The 16,628-nt window shown below is 35.5% G+C and overlaps 2 protein-coding genes across 8 annotated transcripts; both read right to left on the bottom strand.

The window, feature by feature from the left end:
* Positions 1-331: 331 nt before the first annotated feature.
* On the bottom strand, positions 332-7,189 carry LOC141697178 (uncharacterized). 7 transcript variants are annotated; one of them, XM_074501442.1, is made up of 5 exons: positions 6,920-7,189; positions 3,569-6,824; positions 2,849-2,991; positions 1,065-1,214; positions 332-883 (listed from the first exon to the last, which is right to left on the bottom strand). In XM_074501442.1, the coding sequence occupies exons 1-3, from the start codon at positions 7,077-7,079 to the stop codon at positions 2,940-2,942; spliced, it is 3,468 nt and encodes a 1,155-aa protein (XP_074357543.1). In that variant the 5' UTR covers positions 7,080-7,189; the 3' UTR covers positions 332-883; positions 1,065-1,214; positions 2,849-2,939. The 7 variants fall into 7 exon arrangements, with proteins under 7 accessions (XP_074357543.1, XP_074357542.1, XP_074357546.1 ...); XM_074501441.1 differs by having other exon boundaries at positions 332-903; XM_074501445.1 differs by having other exon boundaries at positions 332-1,207; positions 2,854-2,991.
* Positions 7,190-7,643: 454 nt separating this feature from the next.
* On the bottom strand, positions 7,644-8,637 carry LOC141698325 (early nodulin-like protein 5). The gene is made up of 2 exons (XM_074503010.1): positions 8,365-8,637; positions 7,644-8,192 (listed from the first exon to the last, which is right to left on the bottom strand). Exons 1-2 carry the CDS (start codon positions 8,558-8,560, stop codon positions 7,810-7,812), a joined length of 579 nt encoding a protein of 192 aa, XP_074359111.1. The 5' UTR covers positions 8,561-8,637; the 3' UTR covers positions 7,644-7,809.
* Positions 8,638-16,628: the final 7,991 nt, after the last annotated feature.

Consider the following 16,628-nt stretch of genomic DNA (forward strand, 5'->3'; position numbering starts at 1 on the left):
GAAGAAGATTTTGAAGATAAAACTAAAAAAAAACTTCTTCCAAAATTTGTAGCTTTCTTTTTCTTTCTTTCATAAAAGTTGTTCAGGAACAAGCTGAAAATATATTCTTTACATTTCATTTCTTTTCTTTCCAAAAAAAGTTTCTGAAACACTGGGGTAGTGTATATTGTTATACAAAGAGCTACATTTTCTGAGATATCTTTTGTGAGAAAAGGATATTTAGTTGAAGTAAATCAAACAAACAGTAAGTAATATAAACATGCAGTACAGCAGTAGAGAATGATCAAGCTAACAAGGACGCTCATCAGCAAAATAACAATAAAAACGAAACTACAGATAAATAGGAATCCTATGAATTATTACGAGCAGGTGACAACAACACACAAAAAATAAAAAAAAATGGCAGAAGAATACAATTTATGGTAGCAAATTTTTAAAAATATACCTTCCAATGTCAACTTAAGGAAGCCAAGTCCTAATAAAATTGTTATATTCTGTCTGCCATGCGGATGGCAATCCTATAGATTAATTCAGAGTAATGAAAGAAACCAACCAATATCATGAGAATATCCCCCATTTAGAACTTCTTTCAAGACAGCTTAATCTTTGTGCCTCCCTTGATGGGTGCTGATTCTTGAAATTTATAGGTCACCCCTCTCGGAAATGTACCCTTCACAGAGCACTAGATCTGCAAAAACCATAATAATAACTATCTAGGCACTGAAATTGTGTCTGTTTTCCCGGAGAGTGAGCATAGATTCCTCGTTAAATCTTTATGTACCACGAGTACCATCAAGCTATGTAATTGTAAATACTGATCATTTTGAAATGCCAATCCACCAGCTTTCATGAGACTCCAATATCTCTTGCAAATTTGTAACATCTGAGATCCACAATTGCCTCCTATAGGTAGTCAGCTTAATAAAAGATTTCATATAATAAGATATAATAACAGAGCATATATGCAGATTATTACAGTGCCAAAATCTGATGCATAATGGTTGGATGGGTTAATCAATTATGCGTTTACACATATACATTATATTAACGAGGAAGAGCTTGACCTTTCAGTTGCATGTCACTTTGAACTTTCAGTGCCAAAGTGAATCTGATTATACGGCTGTGTATATGACCTGTTTTCAGGTCTGATTGTCTGAACAATTTTTTGCTCATCTATCCATGTTCCATGCTACATTCCCCTCGATTCCTGAACACTGAAAAAGATAATTACAAAAATGAAACCTCCCATATCAGACATTTAACAGAAGACCTAGTTGATATCTAATACTCTTCACCAGCACATGAAAATAAAGAAATCTGTTATTTTCCGCAACCTGATAAGGATATCCACACATGAACCGTGTTTACTCATTTGCTGTGCATACCATTATCATCTTTAACATAGATACCGTCATATGAATATTGGCCTCACTCGGAGACAATGGCACACCCATCTATTGAGCAATGCAGTAGCCTCACTCGGAGACAATGGCACACCCATCTATTGAGCAATGCAGTAACATTTTTCATGAAACTGGAGTGATCAACGGACATACAGAAAATGGAGTAAAAAGGCCAGTGCACCATATATACTGTTCACTGTGGACTAACTAGACTGCTGTTGTCTAACAAAACAATATTCTTGTGACAAGGATTAAGAAGTTCCGGAACTTTCTTATATTCTGCTGATAACAATTGCAACACTTCTATCGAATTTAATTTTATTAGTATCAAATATATAAGATCATGTTTACAAATTACTATTTTTATCGGTATTACTTGAAATGCTATACTACTATTTAATTATGTTTAAAAATAATTAAGTATCATATGAAATACGTTTGGCATACTGTAATCTCTGCAACATGATTAAAATTAGTTATACAGTATAATACGAGATGGAGAAGGAGAAAGTATTATCTTGCAACGCTTCTTAAGCTTATATCATGTCTTACAACTTCTCGGTTTCACCAAAATCACATGATTAAATACATGTAACACAATGAATACACAAAGATACCGATTATTTTCAGAGATAATGAATAAAAATTTCTGTATGTTTCAGTTTGTCAATAGGTATAAACAGATAACCTGTTCCAAAACAAGTGCAGTTACTAGGAATACAATTTATCTATTTATTCATGACTCGACAACAATTAAAATAACAACAAATTCTTATGAGATAGGAGGGCCTATAGGTGATTGTTTTGGGAAAGTACACAAACTTTGACATTAACACGTGAATAAAAATGCTGGTTTCATCTTGGCAGGTTTACAAGTAGGGCTGTCAAACGGATAATTCGGATACGGATATGCCTATATTCGTATCCGCAATCATCGGATTCGAATACGGATAATATCCGCTTTATTTCGGATACGGATAATATCCGCCTTTTCTCGGAAACGAATGCAGATATTTCGGACGAATATCGGATTTTTAAAATTTTGTTGTTGCCCCTACCGTTTTAACGATGATTATAGAACATTTTCTACTATTAAATACACATAATATATTTATATATGTATAAAGTAAGTGTACAATTACATAAAATTTGTATAAACGTATTATTTAATACATTTACAAACACTATAAACTAAAAAAATAAATTTTAAATTATATATAATTTTTTATTTATATAATTTAAATATCATATATGTATTTAGTTTCGGATTTGAATATCCCGAATTCGGATACGGATAATATCCGTTTTTTCTCGGATACGGATAATATCCGCTTTTTCTCGGATATGGATGCGGATTTTTCGGACGAATATCGGATTTTTCAAATTTTTTTGACAACCCTATTTACAAGTATATATAGAGCAAATATGATACATAAATGCATTACCTTACTTGGCATGTGTATTCTCTCGTTCCAGCAAGCTTATTGTAACATTGCCTTAATCTTGCTCATGGCATTGTAATGCTAAGCAACAAAATCACAATTTGAACTGAAGAAATTCACGATGCTGGCGATATCCATTTATTGAGCTGCACAGGCATGAAGATCATTTAAACTTTTTTCTTAAAGAAAAACACTATTAAACGGAAATAGTTAAGGTAAACCATCAAAAATAGTACTCACTCTGTTTTTCAAAAAAAAAAACATTTTAGAAAAAAATGTGTTTGTTTTTATATACATGTCGTTCAGAACTTTATTCTTTTTAAGTTCGTTCAGAACTTTCAAGGAGTACTAGATAAATTAATTCATATACACATCCTAATTATATTACTTAACTTATTAACACAACACTATTCATAAAAAATCAAGACCCTTTATAAAATTCAGGGTAAAAATATAAAGGACTACTATAATAAATGCAATGTTGGTGTTAAAGTGTAATAATGATTGTTCATAATAGTGTGTCCCAACCTTAGACGCTATTAAATGAAAAGAGAGGGAGTACAAAGGTAAAAGATAACAGATTTGGATTATAATAAGGCAACTGGTCTACTTAGAATACCTGATATTGCTTGTAGTTGAAATCCCATCAAGTAACTCGAGAAACTATAGGAATTAAAAAAACTGTTCTAACACCGGATCTGTAACATGACACAGTTTTCTTACCCACTCTTGGCATTAGGTATCCGTCTTCTACGCCTTAAACTTTGCAACTTCTTCATGGCAACCACTAAACCTTCCTGCAGACCTTGTGTACTACTATCTTCATATATCAATCCCCTTTTCTGCATATCCATCAGGAGCATTTCACCCTTAGAAGAACTGTTATCTTCGGAAACAGCCTTAAGGAGAACATAAAAAGATGTTGTATTAGGGCACATACCCCTTTGTTTCATCTCTTCATACAGCTCAATAGCATACCCAGTTTCTCCGATGGCACAAAGCCCAGTAATAATTACATTGTAAACAACAACATCAAGCTTTACACCATGAAGTTCCATAGCATCTTTCAAATTAAGTGCTTCATTGAATTTATGCTTCTTGCAGAACAGATGCATTAAACTTGTAAAAGTAGCAATAGTTGGAACTAGTTTACCCCTAAGCATACAATCGAGAACAAATGCTGCTTCTTCCATCTTACCCCGTTGCACTAGTCCTCTAACCATAGCACTCTCAGCTACCTCTCTTGAGCCAACACCAAGGGCTTCCATTTCATCCTTCAGTTTAAATGCTCTTTGAGAGTCTCCGATTCTACACATACCGGTAATAAGAGAAACATACTGTTTTTCTGTTGGAGTAAAACCTTTATTTAGCATCTCATGCAATATATTATGAGACCTAAAAAAATCTTGTTTCTTATTGAACCCAAGAAGTAATGAAGCATAAGTATCCTCATTAGGAAACTCTCCAACTAAACTCATTATGTTTAGCAAATCAAAGGCTTTCACCATGTCATGTTTATTACAACATTCAGCTATTAGCATATTAAATGTTCTTCTATCAACCAGTGTACCTTCAGTAATAATCTTTTTCAAAATTTTAATTGCAATGTCTAGCATGCCCGACTTGCAAAGCCCATTTATAAGAGAATGAGCAGTCAAATTATCCGGAACAAACCCTTTTCTGACAAGGGTATTATAAACTGTAAGGCACCTTGATATATCTCTTTGTTGAGAGTATCCGTGTAAGATAATATTATATGTAACCAAATTTGGGTATGAATATCCACCTTTCATCATTGAAAATGAGGCCTGCATATTATTCATTTTCCCCATTCTTGAGTAGCCATCTATCATCGCATTAAATGCAATATTATCAGGATAAAGGCCTTTCTCTATCATCTGCTGACAGTAATATGCAGCAACCTTTGACTCGCCTGCCTTAAAAAGTCCATCCATTAGACATGTGTACATAACTTGATTAGGGAAGAAAGATCCTTTTTTTATCAAATCTTCGAACATGCGAATTGCAGTGACCACCCTCCCCTTCCTACACAATCCTGCAAGAATACTGGTGTACGTATAATTATCAGGAAGCACATTATTTCGTACCATCTCATCTACAAGCATCAGAGCCACTCGCAGGTTACCAAATCTACAAGTTTCAGCCACTAACGTGTTATACGCAAAAATATCTACCACACCAGGAATGTGTTGAATTTTCGAGAAGAATTCCAAAGCCTCCTTAAAGTTTCCTCCTTTGCATAGTCCTTTTAGTAGAGCTCCGTATGTATAAAGGCTAGGGTGATGACCAGATTTTATCATTTCATCAAAAAGGGAAATTGCTTCTAATGGCTTGCCTTCATTTGCATATCCATTTATAATAGAATCAAAAGTGACTGCACTTGGAACCTGATGGATTTCTCTCATGTGATGCATGAAATTTACTGCCTCTCCTGGCCTTCCAGCTCTAGTAAGGCAAGAAACAAGAGCATTACACGTGAAAAGGTCTGCCTGATGACCACTATGACTCATCACTGAAAATACTTTTATTGCTTCATTCAAGCTGTCTTGCTTACAAGAATTGTAGATTAGTGTGGAGTATATGACACCATTAGGTTCAACTCCAGTTCTATACATCTTGCATATGAGTTCCTTCGTACTACTTACTTTCATTGCCTTGCAAAATCCATTCACAAGTACGGAATATGTTATGACATCAGGATTTAGACCATCTTTGGACATGTTAACAAGCAACTGAACACCTTCCTCAGGCAATCCCCCCTTGCATAACCCATCTATCAACATTGTATACACAATTTTATTGACTTTTATGTCATTCACTTTCATCCTCTCAAAAAGACTTTTTGCTAAATCTAATTTTGCATGCCTACATAGCCCATCCAAGACACTCCCATAACTAATTTCATTAGGTTTCAAACCACGGCATTCCATTTTTGTCAGAAATTCTGACGCTTCTACAAATCTGCCTTCCTGACAGTGCCCATAAATCAAGGAATTATAACTGACACGGTTAGGTAATACATTGCATTCCAACATCTCCTCAAAAATTCGATTAGCAACACCAACCTTCCCTTCCTTCACAAACCCGTTAATGAGAGTATTATAGGTGACTACATTAGGATATAACATCTTTTTCCTCATCTTTTTTAATAACAAATAACCTTTTGAACTCCTACAGTGTTTACATAGATCATCTATAAGCATGTTATATGTACACAAATCAGCCTTGAGACCCCTACGGCCCATCTGATCAATAAGCTCAAAAGCTGCTTTATATCTTCCCTTCTTGCAGTACCAGTTGAGCAAAGTATTATAGGTAACTACAGTAGGACTATAACCACTATCTTCCATCTTTTTAAGGAGATATCCAGCTTCCTTGAGCTTTCCTTCAACACACAAAATATGCAAAAGTATGTTAAATGTAACAACATTAGGGCAAACATTCCCCGCAAGCATTTCTCTAAAAAATGACCATGCAGACCCTCCACACTCGCTCTTCGCCATCGCCCTTAACAACATATTACAAGTGTACACTGATGGCCTAAACCCCCTCTTCCCCACCAAACGATAAATCTCCAACGCTTCCTCAACCATCAATTTCCTAACATAAATCCTAATCAAAACATCAAAAACTGCAGGACTCGAATTACAAAGCGAGTACGTTCCCATAAGATGCCTAAAAACCGAATGCGACCCAATACCCATTTCACATAAATGTCCAAGAATCGACTTGGCGGAATCATACATTCTAGCTCTAACAAGAATATGGGCAGTTATACAATACATTTGAGTAACATGACTAAGTTCAATACCAGGTTGCTTAACAAACCATTTAAGAAATTTCAAAGCTAACCTCCCATGAACTGGCCTAAGTGAAGACATTTTATAGTTCATAAAGTTCAAAGACTCCCACCTATTAACTGTAAGAACTGAATAAATACTATTCTCAAGCTCCAAACCTACACACACAAATAAACTAAAATCAAACACAATTACAAGAAAAAATTAATAAATCTGTGAAATGGGCTATTAAGAATTACAAAAAAGAACATACCAGAGATTTGTGGGTCGGGTTTTGCAGTTGGATTGTTTTCTTTCAAGTTCTTGAAATTTGTGGAAAAGCCCATTTGAGATAAAGCTGGAAACTTGGGGCTTCTTGGAGAAAAAAGATTGAATCTTTTGGCAATTGAACAAGTTTTGTGTGTAAACATCATTTCATCTACACTTCTTCACCAAAATTATAAACAAAAATATTAATTTATATCCATTAATGGCCTCGCAGGGAAGAAGAGATACACACACTGAAGTGTTTATAATGTATGAATAAAATTTGATATTACAGAAAAATAATGAAATAATTTAGAAAAACAGGTCAATAATAATTACTTAAATTCCAATTATAGCAGTTTACAATTTATATGTTGAGTTTATTTTGTAATGGTAAAAGTGTTAAAAAGTGGAAATAATTATTTGGAGTATTGGTTGAATATATTTCAAATTTATATTACAAAATTAATATATAATTATTTTGATTCTAAATTCTGTTAAGAAATTATATACTTCTCAATTTTTTCCATCTATATTCGATTTTATCTTTGCATAATTCCAATAATCATGAAAAATATACTAATAAATTGATTAATGAGGAGTAATGGTGTTGTTTATGCAAATGAGTGGCAAGAGCTAATTATAAAGGGTAGGGCCAATTGAAAGTAATTATAATCTGATTAGTAATTCGTTCATTCTATAGACGAAAACAGAACAATACTGTGATGTAATTAATGGAACAACACACAAGATCAATAGTACTAAAAAAACAAATCATCTAGCAATGTCAAACACAATAGCAAACGAAATCAAACTAATCTTCAACAATGAAGCAACAAATAAAATGTCGAAAAAACTGGAAAACTAACAAGAATGAATCATAAAACTACATGGTTCCTAGATGAATAAAGAGAGGATGACCAGAAGGCTGGCTAGAGCAGCTGCAACAAAAGTTGAAACTACTTCAATCCTGGTAGTAGAGCTATGAAAAATACTAGACGGCCCGAAAGCATGAACACCAGGCGATGGCGCGGACTCAGGTGGATGAGGCTGCTGATGAGGAGAATGAGTGGATTGGGATGGATGCATTACATCAATGATCATTTTCTGTCCTGCTGTGCAGTGGTCAGGTTGGCCACTGATGAAATAAAAGAACCCGGACCGTTTAAATTCGAAAACGGTGTCTCCATCGTCGAATTCAGAGATTGCGTTTGTCGTAGTGCAGTTCTGGTAATCCTCGTAGGCAACCTCCAGTACAGAGTCATTCTGGTACCTGAAATCTGAAAGATGCAGAAACTTCACAATCAATATAATGTACAAGTTTTTTTTCCTTTTTTTTGCTAACTATCAAATGTACAAGTTAAGTTGCATAAGAAAAGTGTTGTAACATTGCATTCGACAAGTAACATCTATTTAACAGGGGCAAAAAGGAGTAAAATTGACAAAACTTACGAATAGAATCGCCAATGCGGAATCTGTTTTGTGCAGCCCAGACATTATAAGGATCATCGATATCACTAGTGAAGTTGGCAGAGGAAGGCTCAATCCAGCCTTCATCGCCTCCAACTTCGAATTGGTAGGAAAAGACGCAAGAGAAAAGAATAGCAAAGTTGAGGAAGAAAATGAGTTTAGAGTTGGAGAGAGCCATTGGGATAGGGTGTGGTTGAATGGAGCTTTGTTATGAGCAAGAAATGCAGAGAAAAATAGTGAAAGGTGAGTAAAGAAAAGTAGAGGGTGCATGTGGTATATATAAGGAGAGTACGGAGAGAGTGGGGAGTGAGGGGTTATTGAATTTTAGGGAGTGGAGGAAGTGGGAATTTGGCAGTTACCTAACTGTGAGCGAGTGGAGGAGTGGAGGCACTTTCCTTATTTTGTTTTAATTTTGGCAATAAGTCTTAGCAGTTTTAATTTTGTTTGTTCTTATATAAATGTTATAATCTAGGATTATATCAATAATAATGATAATAATATATAGGAATATTACAATGCAATAATAGATTTTTTTATGGTATGCCCCCATTGGTCCATAGACGTTATGACTTTTTTTCTTTTTTCACTTCCTTCAAATAACTTGAATATATAGTTAAAATTAATATTTCATAAAATTTTCTATTCTAAATTAAAGTTTGACATATATATTTTATTCAGAAAAAACAAAAGAAAAAATAGTAATTTTAACTATATATTCAGTGCACATTCAAATACCTGTCAAGCTACTTATATTATAGACTATAGAACATGGGGAGTATTAAAAGTTAATAAGTCCTTTGGAATAAAAGGCGAAATAATTAATATTCTATAGTCTTATTATTTATTTTTATTTTGTACCCAAATTGCCTAAATATTTTTTTGGTTGTGCTATACAACTTCAGCACAAAATTGATTATGAGTACGTCTCAAAGCTAGCTGTTCTACTTGTATTGCTCCAACAGCTTTGCATTAGCCTAATAAATCATAAATGTATAAGCTTGCTTGATAACTCTGCACACTGCTGAATACATACATACATGTGTGTCATTTATACTTGATCTTGGTTCATTTTTGTTAGATGCTCAGGTTTATGATGATTGCAGATAAACAGAAGATAAACAGAATGCAAGTAAACGAGATTCAAGCTTTGCAGTTTGTTCAGATTTTCCAGCAGTGGCTATTTCTCAGGATTAGGTTTGTTAGGGTTTTGTGTAAATCTTGTTTATCTGGATAAACCTTATCTCAAACAAACTCACCACCTTATCTTATAAATCAAGTTTAAATTTCTCAAGCCTTATCTCTTTACTTGATTTATCTTTTTCAAACGTACTAACAGATTAGTTTCAAAGTTTCATTCAAATATTTTCAAACAAACTTATCTTCCAATCTTATCTTGTGTTTGAAAATAAATCTGTTAGAACTTTGCTTATAAATACAACTCTTCATTTCAGATTTGTAGCTAACACTTTCACGAGAATCTTTCATCATCTGAAATCATTTTCTTGTTTCATACCCGAGATATTCATATCCAGAAAAACAAGAAACCTAGTTTGAGTTGTAATCAATTTGTTTATTCTTATCCTTGTGTATTCATATCAACTTTGTGCCGGGTTGTGGCAAGCTTGATTTCAAAGTATAGCAAGGTAGCTAGAAGGCTAAGGAATAGCAGTGGGCTAGGTAGCAAGGTAGCTTGGGAAAGGGTTTCTTTCAGGTGCTATATTTGTAATCAAGGAAAAGATTGTAAGTTCTTTTATTAAAGTTGATATAATACATTCTCTATGCTAGTTGGCATGGGGACTTGGATGTAGGCCATAGACTAGGTGTAGGGGCCGAACCAAGTGAAAACTTCTGGTGTTTTTACTTTTCAGTTTTCAGCATTCTGCATTTTATTTCTGTTATTTATTTTCTGCAGTGTAATTGAGACTGTCCCATACCCTGTCTCATTTGTAAAGGGACTGTCCCATTTGCATAAGAGACTGTCCCATTTGCCTTGACAGTTAGAATATTATTTTATCTATCGAGCCATCGAATTTCATTTGGTATCAGAGCAGGTGCATTTAATTCTCTTTTTAGTGTTTATTTTGCTAGCGATCCATGGCTCAACCAGATAGGTATTCAAACAATTATCCACCACTGCTTCATGGTGCTGAAAACTACAATGACTGGAAGTTTCGAATGAAAATCTTTCTCCAGCGTGATGCATTTGAATGGGATGCTGTAGAAAATGGTTTCACAATTCCTATGAAAGAAGGGAAGCCAAAATCTCTCAAGGATCTCTCTCCCGAAGAAGTGAACGCAATGAATTCCAATGCTAAAGCTATGAATTCACTTCTCAATGGCATGGTAGCTACAGAATTAAGAAAAGTCTCAGCATGTACTACTGCCAAACAGATTTGGGATACGATCAAAGTCAGCCACGAAGGCACGTCTAAGGTACGTGAAGTAAAATTAAGTATGCTAATGAGTGACTATGAAGGTTTCAGGTTGGAAAGAGATGAAAGCGTGCGAGATGCTCAAGGGAGGTTTCTGACATTGATGAACTCCATCTCACTTCTGGAACGGATCATTCCTCAATCTGAGATAAATAGAAAAATCCTCAGAGCAATGCCAAAGAAGTTTGCTCCAAAGGTTACCATTCTGCAGGATTCAACACTGCTTTCGACTATGGATACTCTAACACTGTTCAGTGAATTGGAGGAATTCGAAAATCAGCTACGTAGATATGATGAAGAAGATGAAGCTCCTCGTAAGAAAACTCTTGCACTTAATGCAGATGCAGATGAGTCTCCTGACGATTCTGATGAAGATATTGCTCTTCTAACAAAGAAGTTTCATAAATTTCTTGCCAAACGGAATGCCTCCAAACGACTTGTGAAATCGCAGTTTATGAAGAAGGACTTCAAATCTAATCCGAGCAAGGAGGTTAAAGTGAATCAAAGCAAAGATACTTGCTTTGAGTGTGGAAAGAAAGGGCACTTCAAAAAGGACTGTTACAAGCTGAAGAACAAAAAGAAGGCATTAATTACTTGGAGTGATGATGAATCTGACGTGGAGATCGATTCAGACGATGAAGTTGCTCAACTTTGCTTTGCTGGACTAGAGGACAACTCCAGTGACAATGACGAGGTACAGAATATTAAGTATAATTCAAATATATCTTCATCTATGTTGAATTTGCAGGTCCAGGTTAAAAAGTTAAAAGAAAAGAATGCTTATTTAAAGCAAGCTTTAAGTGAAGTTCTTAGTGAAATGGATGATCCCATGAAGGAAGAAGCCCTAGTTGCTGAGAACAAATCATTGCTTGAAAGGGTTTCAAAACTTACTGAAGAAAATCAATATCTCAAAAATGAGATTGAGATGAAGGATGTATGCCTTGAAGCCTTGAAGAAAGAGTCAATATCTGTTGATTCAGAAACCGTTAAAGAAGACAGTGCTCCTGATCCCCTTGTTCCTGAATTAAAGCAGAAAGTCGAACAGCTTGAAAAAGATTTAGCTAAATGTTTTCATGGAGAAGGAACTTTGAATGCTCTTCTTGGTGAACAAAAATCTTCTCTTGATAAAGGAGGTTTAGGATGTGAGTCAATCAAGAAACGTGCATTTCAAGGCGGTTATAAGCGAGCTCCTATGAAATATAAGATGCCTTATGAGAAATGTCGAGATTGTGGCAAAGCTGGCCATCCTACATCTGAATCTAGATTATGTGGTATCAAGGGCCACTCTTCTAACTCATCTTATAAATCTTCTACTAGATATAAATCTGCTAATACTTCTGTTAATATTGTTCAGATGTGGATTAAGAAATCAGATAGACATTTATATAAGATTTGTGATACTAACCAACCAGGACCCAAGTTTAAGTGGGTACCTAAGGGATAAAGCAATTCTTGCAGGTTTGTTTGAAGGTCCATGTTCCGCGAAATAAATGGATCATCGACAGTGGTTGTTCACGTCACATGACAGGTGATAAATCCAAGTTTCTATCTCTAGTTGCCAAGGAAGGTGGCTTAGTTACTCTTGGAGATTCAAACACCGTCCGAATTATTGGAAAAGGCACCATTGGTAATGACAGGTTTGCCATTTCTAATGTTCGTTTAGTTGATGGTTTGAAATATAATCTTATTAGTGTAAGTCAACTTACTGATGCTGGTCATAAGGTTAAGTTCGATAAAGATGTATGCTATATTGGTACTCATACTAACGAGTTTGCTTTAGTTGCCAAAAGAAAAGGAAATATTTTCGTATTAGATTTTGATGAACAGCAAGAAGAAATTTGTCTTGCTACTGTTCAAGATCAACAGTATCTTTGGCATCGACGTCTTGGCCATGTTCACATGGATCTTCTTCGGAAGATATCTTCTCATGATCTGGTTCGAGGTCTACCAAAGCTGAAGTACAAGAAAATAGAACCTTGTTCAGCTTGCCAACTTGGAAAACAGGTGAAAACTTCCTTTACTGCTAAGAATAAAGTATCAACTTATGTTCCTTTGCAGCTCCTTCATCTAGATCTTTTTGGTCCAGAAAGGTATGTAAGCTTAGGAGGTAAGAATTATGCTTTTGTTATAGTTGATGATTATTCTCGTTTCACTTGGGTATTATTTTTACGAACTAAGGATGAAGCTTTTATTGAGTTTAAGGATCTTATTACTAACCTTGAGACTAAGTATTCATTTAAGCTCAAGACTATTCGTAGTGATCATGGAGGTGAATTCGAGAAGGATTTCATAACCTTCTGTAAATCAAGAGGAATCACTCATGAATTCTCAGCTCCTCGAACTCCTCAGCAAAACGGAGTAGTAGAACGCAAGAACAGGACTCTACAGGAAACTGCCAGAACTCTACTGCATGAGAGTAAGCTTCCAAGAAAATTTTGGGCTGAAGCGGTACACACTTCCTGTTATGTTTTAAATAGAGTGCTTATTCGTCCTATTTTGCTTAAAACTCCGTATGAATTGCTTAAGAAAAGGACTCCTAACATTAGTTATTTTCGAGTATTTGGTTCCAAGTGTTTTATTTTAGATACTCAAAATAATCGAGGCAAGTTCGATGCGAAATCTACGGAAGGAATCTTCTTGGGATATTCTACAACAAGCAAAGCTTATCGTGTTTATAATTCAGTCAAGAACAAAGTAGAAGAATCCATCAATATTTCATTCAATGAATCTTCAAGGAATATATCTCAAATTGATGAAGACACTGCGGATCTAGCGTCTCATTCCCAAATGAGACAGTCTCATTCTGAAAAGAGTCAGTCTCATTCTGACAAATCAAACAGTCAAGACTCTCCAGGTCCATCTCAGTCTTCTGATAATTCTGCAGGATCTACTCAAGCTTCAGTTGAATCTTCTGGCTCTCCAAAGACTCCCGATAGTGTTTCAAATTTGAATTATGTTACTCTGGATAAATCTTCACAAGCGGAAATGAGGCAGTCTCTTTTGAATGAGACAACTCCTATTCATTTCCAGGCAGACAATTATAATGAGGAAGAAATGAGTAATATTCAACTTCCTAAGTCTTCTAGGACTGTGAAGAATCATCCACCAGATAATCTTCTCACTGATTTAGATCAAGGGATTTCTACTCGAAGCAGACTTCATAATCTATGTGCATTCTGTGCTTTTGTTGCTGAGTTCGAACCAAAGAATGCTCAAGAAGCAGTTGCAGACGAACACTGGTCTGTTGCAATGCAGGAGGAATTGAACCAGTTCGAGCGGTGTGATGTTTGGGAACTCGTCCCACCTCCTCAGGATGCCAAGATCATTGGAACTCGTTGGGTTTTCAAGAATAAGAAAGATGAAGATGGAAATATCATTCGAAATAAAGCTCGGTTGGTTGCTCAGGGATACAACCAGCAGGAAGGAATCGATTACGACGAGACATATGCTCCAGTAGCTCGTTTAGAAGCTATTCGAATCTTAATGGCCTTTGCAGCTCACAAGAAGTTCAAGCTCTATCAGATGGACGTCAAAAGCGCTTTTCTAAATGGCTATCTCAAGGAAGAAGTCTACGTGAAGCAGCCTCCAGGTTTCATTCACGAGAAGTACCCTAACTATGTTTACAAGCTCAAGAAATCTGTCTATGGATTGAGACAGTCTCCTCGCTGTTGGTATGAACGTCTCAGTCAATTTCTTGTGAACAATGGTTTCATTCGTGGTACACTCGATCCAACTCTCTTTATTTTTCATAAACGTGATAACTTTCTTTTAGTATAAGTTTACGTTGATGATATAGTATTTGGATCTTCTAACGAATCTTTGTGTAAGTGGTTTTCTGATTGCATGCATAAGGAATTCGATATGAGTTTGATGGGTGAATTGCAGTACTTTCTAGGTTTGCAAATTAATCAGTCTTATGCAGGAATATTTATTCACCAAGGCAAGTACATAAAGGATTTACTCAAAAGATTTGCACTTGATCATGTCACACCTAAATCAACTCCGATGAGTACTTCAGTTAAGCTCACTAAGGATGAACAAGGTACACCTGTAGATGTCACTAAATTTCGAGGTATGATTGGTTCATTGTTATATTTAACTGCCTCACGACCTGACATTATGTATAGTGTATGCTTGTGTGCTCGTTTTCAATCTCAACCTAAAGAATCTCATTTGAATGCCGTTAAACGTATTTTTAAATATTTGAAAGGTACGAGTGACTTGGGATTATTTTATCCAAGCTCCTCTTCCTTTGACTTAATCGGTTTTTCAGATGCTGACTATGCAGGGTCACAGGTTGATAGAAAAAGCACAAGTGGTGCTTGTGAATTTTTAGGAGATTGTTTAGTTGCATGGCATAGTAAAAAGCAAACTTCAGTAGCTCTCTCTACAGCTGAAGGAGAGTACATTGCAGCTGGAAGTTGCTGTGCTCAAATTTTGTGGATGCAACAAACATTGCAGGATTTTGGTATTTCTTACTCAAATATTCCTATATATTGTGATAATACCTCTGCAATTAATATCTCTAAAAATCCTGTTATGCATTCTCGTACTAAGCATATTGATGTTCGTCACCATTTTCTACGAGATAATGTTTCTAAAGGTAATATTGAGCTTATTTATATTTCTACTGAGAAACAGCGTGCAGATATCTTCACTAAGCCTTTAGCTGAAGATAGATTTTGTAAAATGCGTCGTGAATTAGGTATGTGTTCTCTGTAATTTATTACGTGATTTTATGTAATTTATGTGTTTAAATATGAATTATGTCATAATACTTAAATATATGTTGTGTGTTTATTATTTGAGTTATTAGGTTCCTGTTTATAAATTTGTGGTTTGTTATTTTATTTGTCCGTGTGTTTATGCGTGTATATAGCATTAGATTTTGTAAATCTTTTGATTAGACTTTTCATTTCCTTGAAACTCGTGCATGTATCATTCATTCAATACATCACTTCTGTATTGCACCTCTTCATCTCCTCTTCCATCTCTAACTCTTCAGTTTCTACTTCTTTTTAAACTCTCTTTCTTAATCTTTTCATTTTCTTTTCTCACTCTACTCTCTCATTCTCTCAAAATTCTACCCTAAAATCTTTTTTTTCTTCCATGGCTCGCCGTTCGAGATCCACCGCTAACCAAACCCCGACCCCTGGTCCGTCTGGTTCGAAGCGTCGTCGTATGGCCACAGTCGTCTCCGAAGCATCTAGTGAAGCATCTCCTAATTCTTCCGAACGCCATGCAAAGGAAAGCACTACTAAGGCATGGAACAAGTCCATTCTAAAAGAAAGGTTGTGTGATACTGATCTTCTCTCCAGGATTGGCGTATCATCATTGTTTGAAGCTGTTGGGTGTGCTGGGTTATTATCGCCGTCAGATGTAATCTATCCAGATTTGGTGAAGGAGTTCTATGCGAATTTTTCGATTTTGGCCGACAATATTGTGTTCTCTTCGGTGAAAGGTAGTCCAGTTTGTTTTAAGGCGGATTTACTGGCCAGACTCACAGCCATATCCGATCAAGGTCCCTGCCCGTTTACCACTCATCAGGCGTTTGACGAGATTCCTGGATTGCAATATGAGGAACAACTCAAAGCTATTCTCGGTGACAACTTTGTTTCTGTGTCTGTCAAACCATTGGTAACTGATTTAACTCCTATGTGCTTATTATTGTTTAAACTGTTTCATTCGAATGTTTTGCCTCGTAAATCTGGTCGTGATAGAGTCACATTTCAGGATTCTATTCTTCTGTCAGTGTTTGTTAAGAAAACCCCTTGTAATTTGGCTTCATTGATTATTTCCAACATGAATCATTGT

This window comes from Apium graveolens, chromosome 11, assembly GCF_009905375.1.
Source record: "Apium graveolens cultivar Ventura chromosome 11, ASM990537v1, whole genome shotgun sequence".
Taxonomy (NCBI): Eukaryota; Viridiplantae; Streptophyta; class Magnoliopsida; order Apiales; family Apiaceae; genus Apium; species Apium graveolens.

Bases quoted from the DNA above. Each gene is read 5' to 3' on its own strand.
- LOC141697178 (XM_074501445.1), bottom strand. From the start codon at position 7,079: ATGATGTTTACACACAAAACTTGTTCAATTGCCAAAAGATTCAATCTT. The intron at 6,825-6,919 runs GTATGTTCTTTT...TTGTGTGTGTAG, and splicing joins ACCCGACCCACAAATCTCTG to GTTTGGAGCTTGAGAATAGT. The intron at 2,992-3,568 runs GTAAGAAAACTG...ATGCCTGTGCAG, and splicing joins ATACCTAATGCCAAGAGTGG to CTCAATAAATGGATATCGCC.
- LOC141698325 (XM_074503010.1), bottom strand. From the start codon at position 8,560: ATGGCTCTCTCCAACTCTAAACTCATTTTCTTCCTCAACTTTGCTATT. The intron at 8,193-8,364 runs GTAAGTTTTGTC...TGCATCTTTCAG, and splicing joins CCGCATTGGCGATTCTATTC to ATTTCAGGTACCAGAATGAC.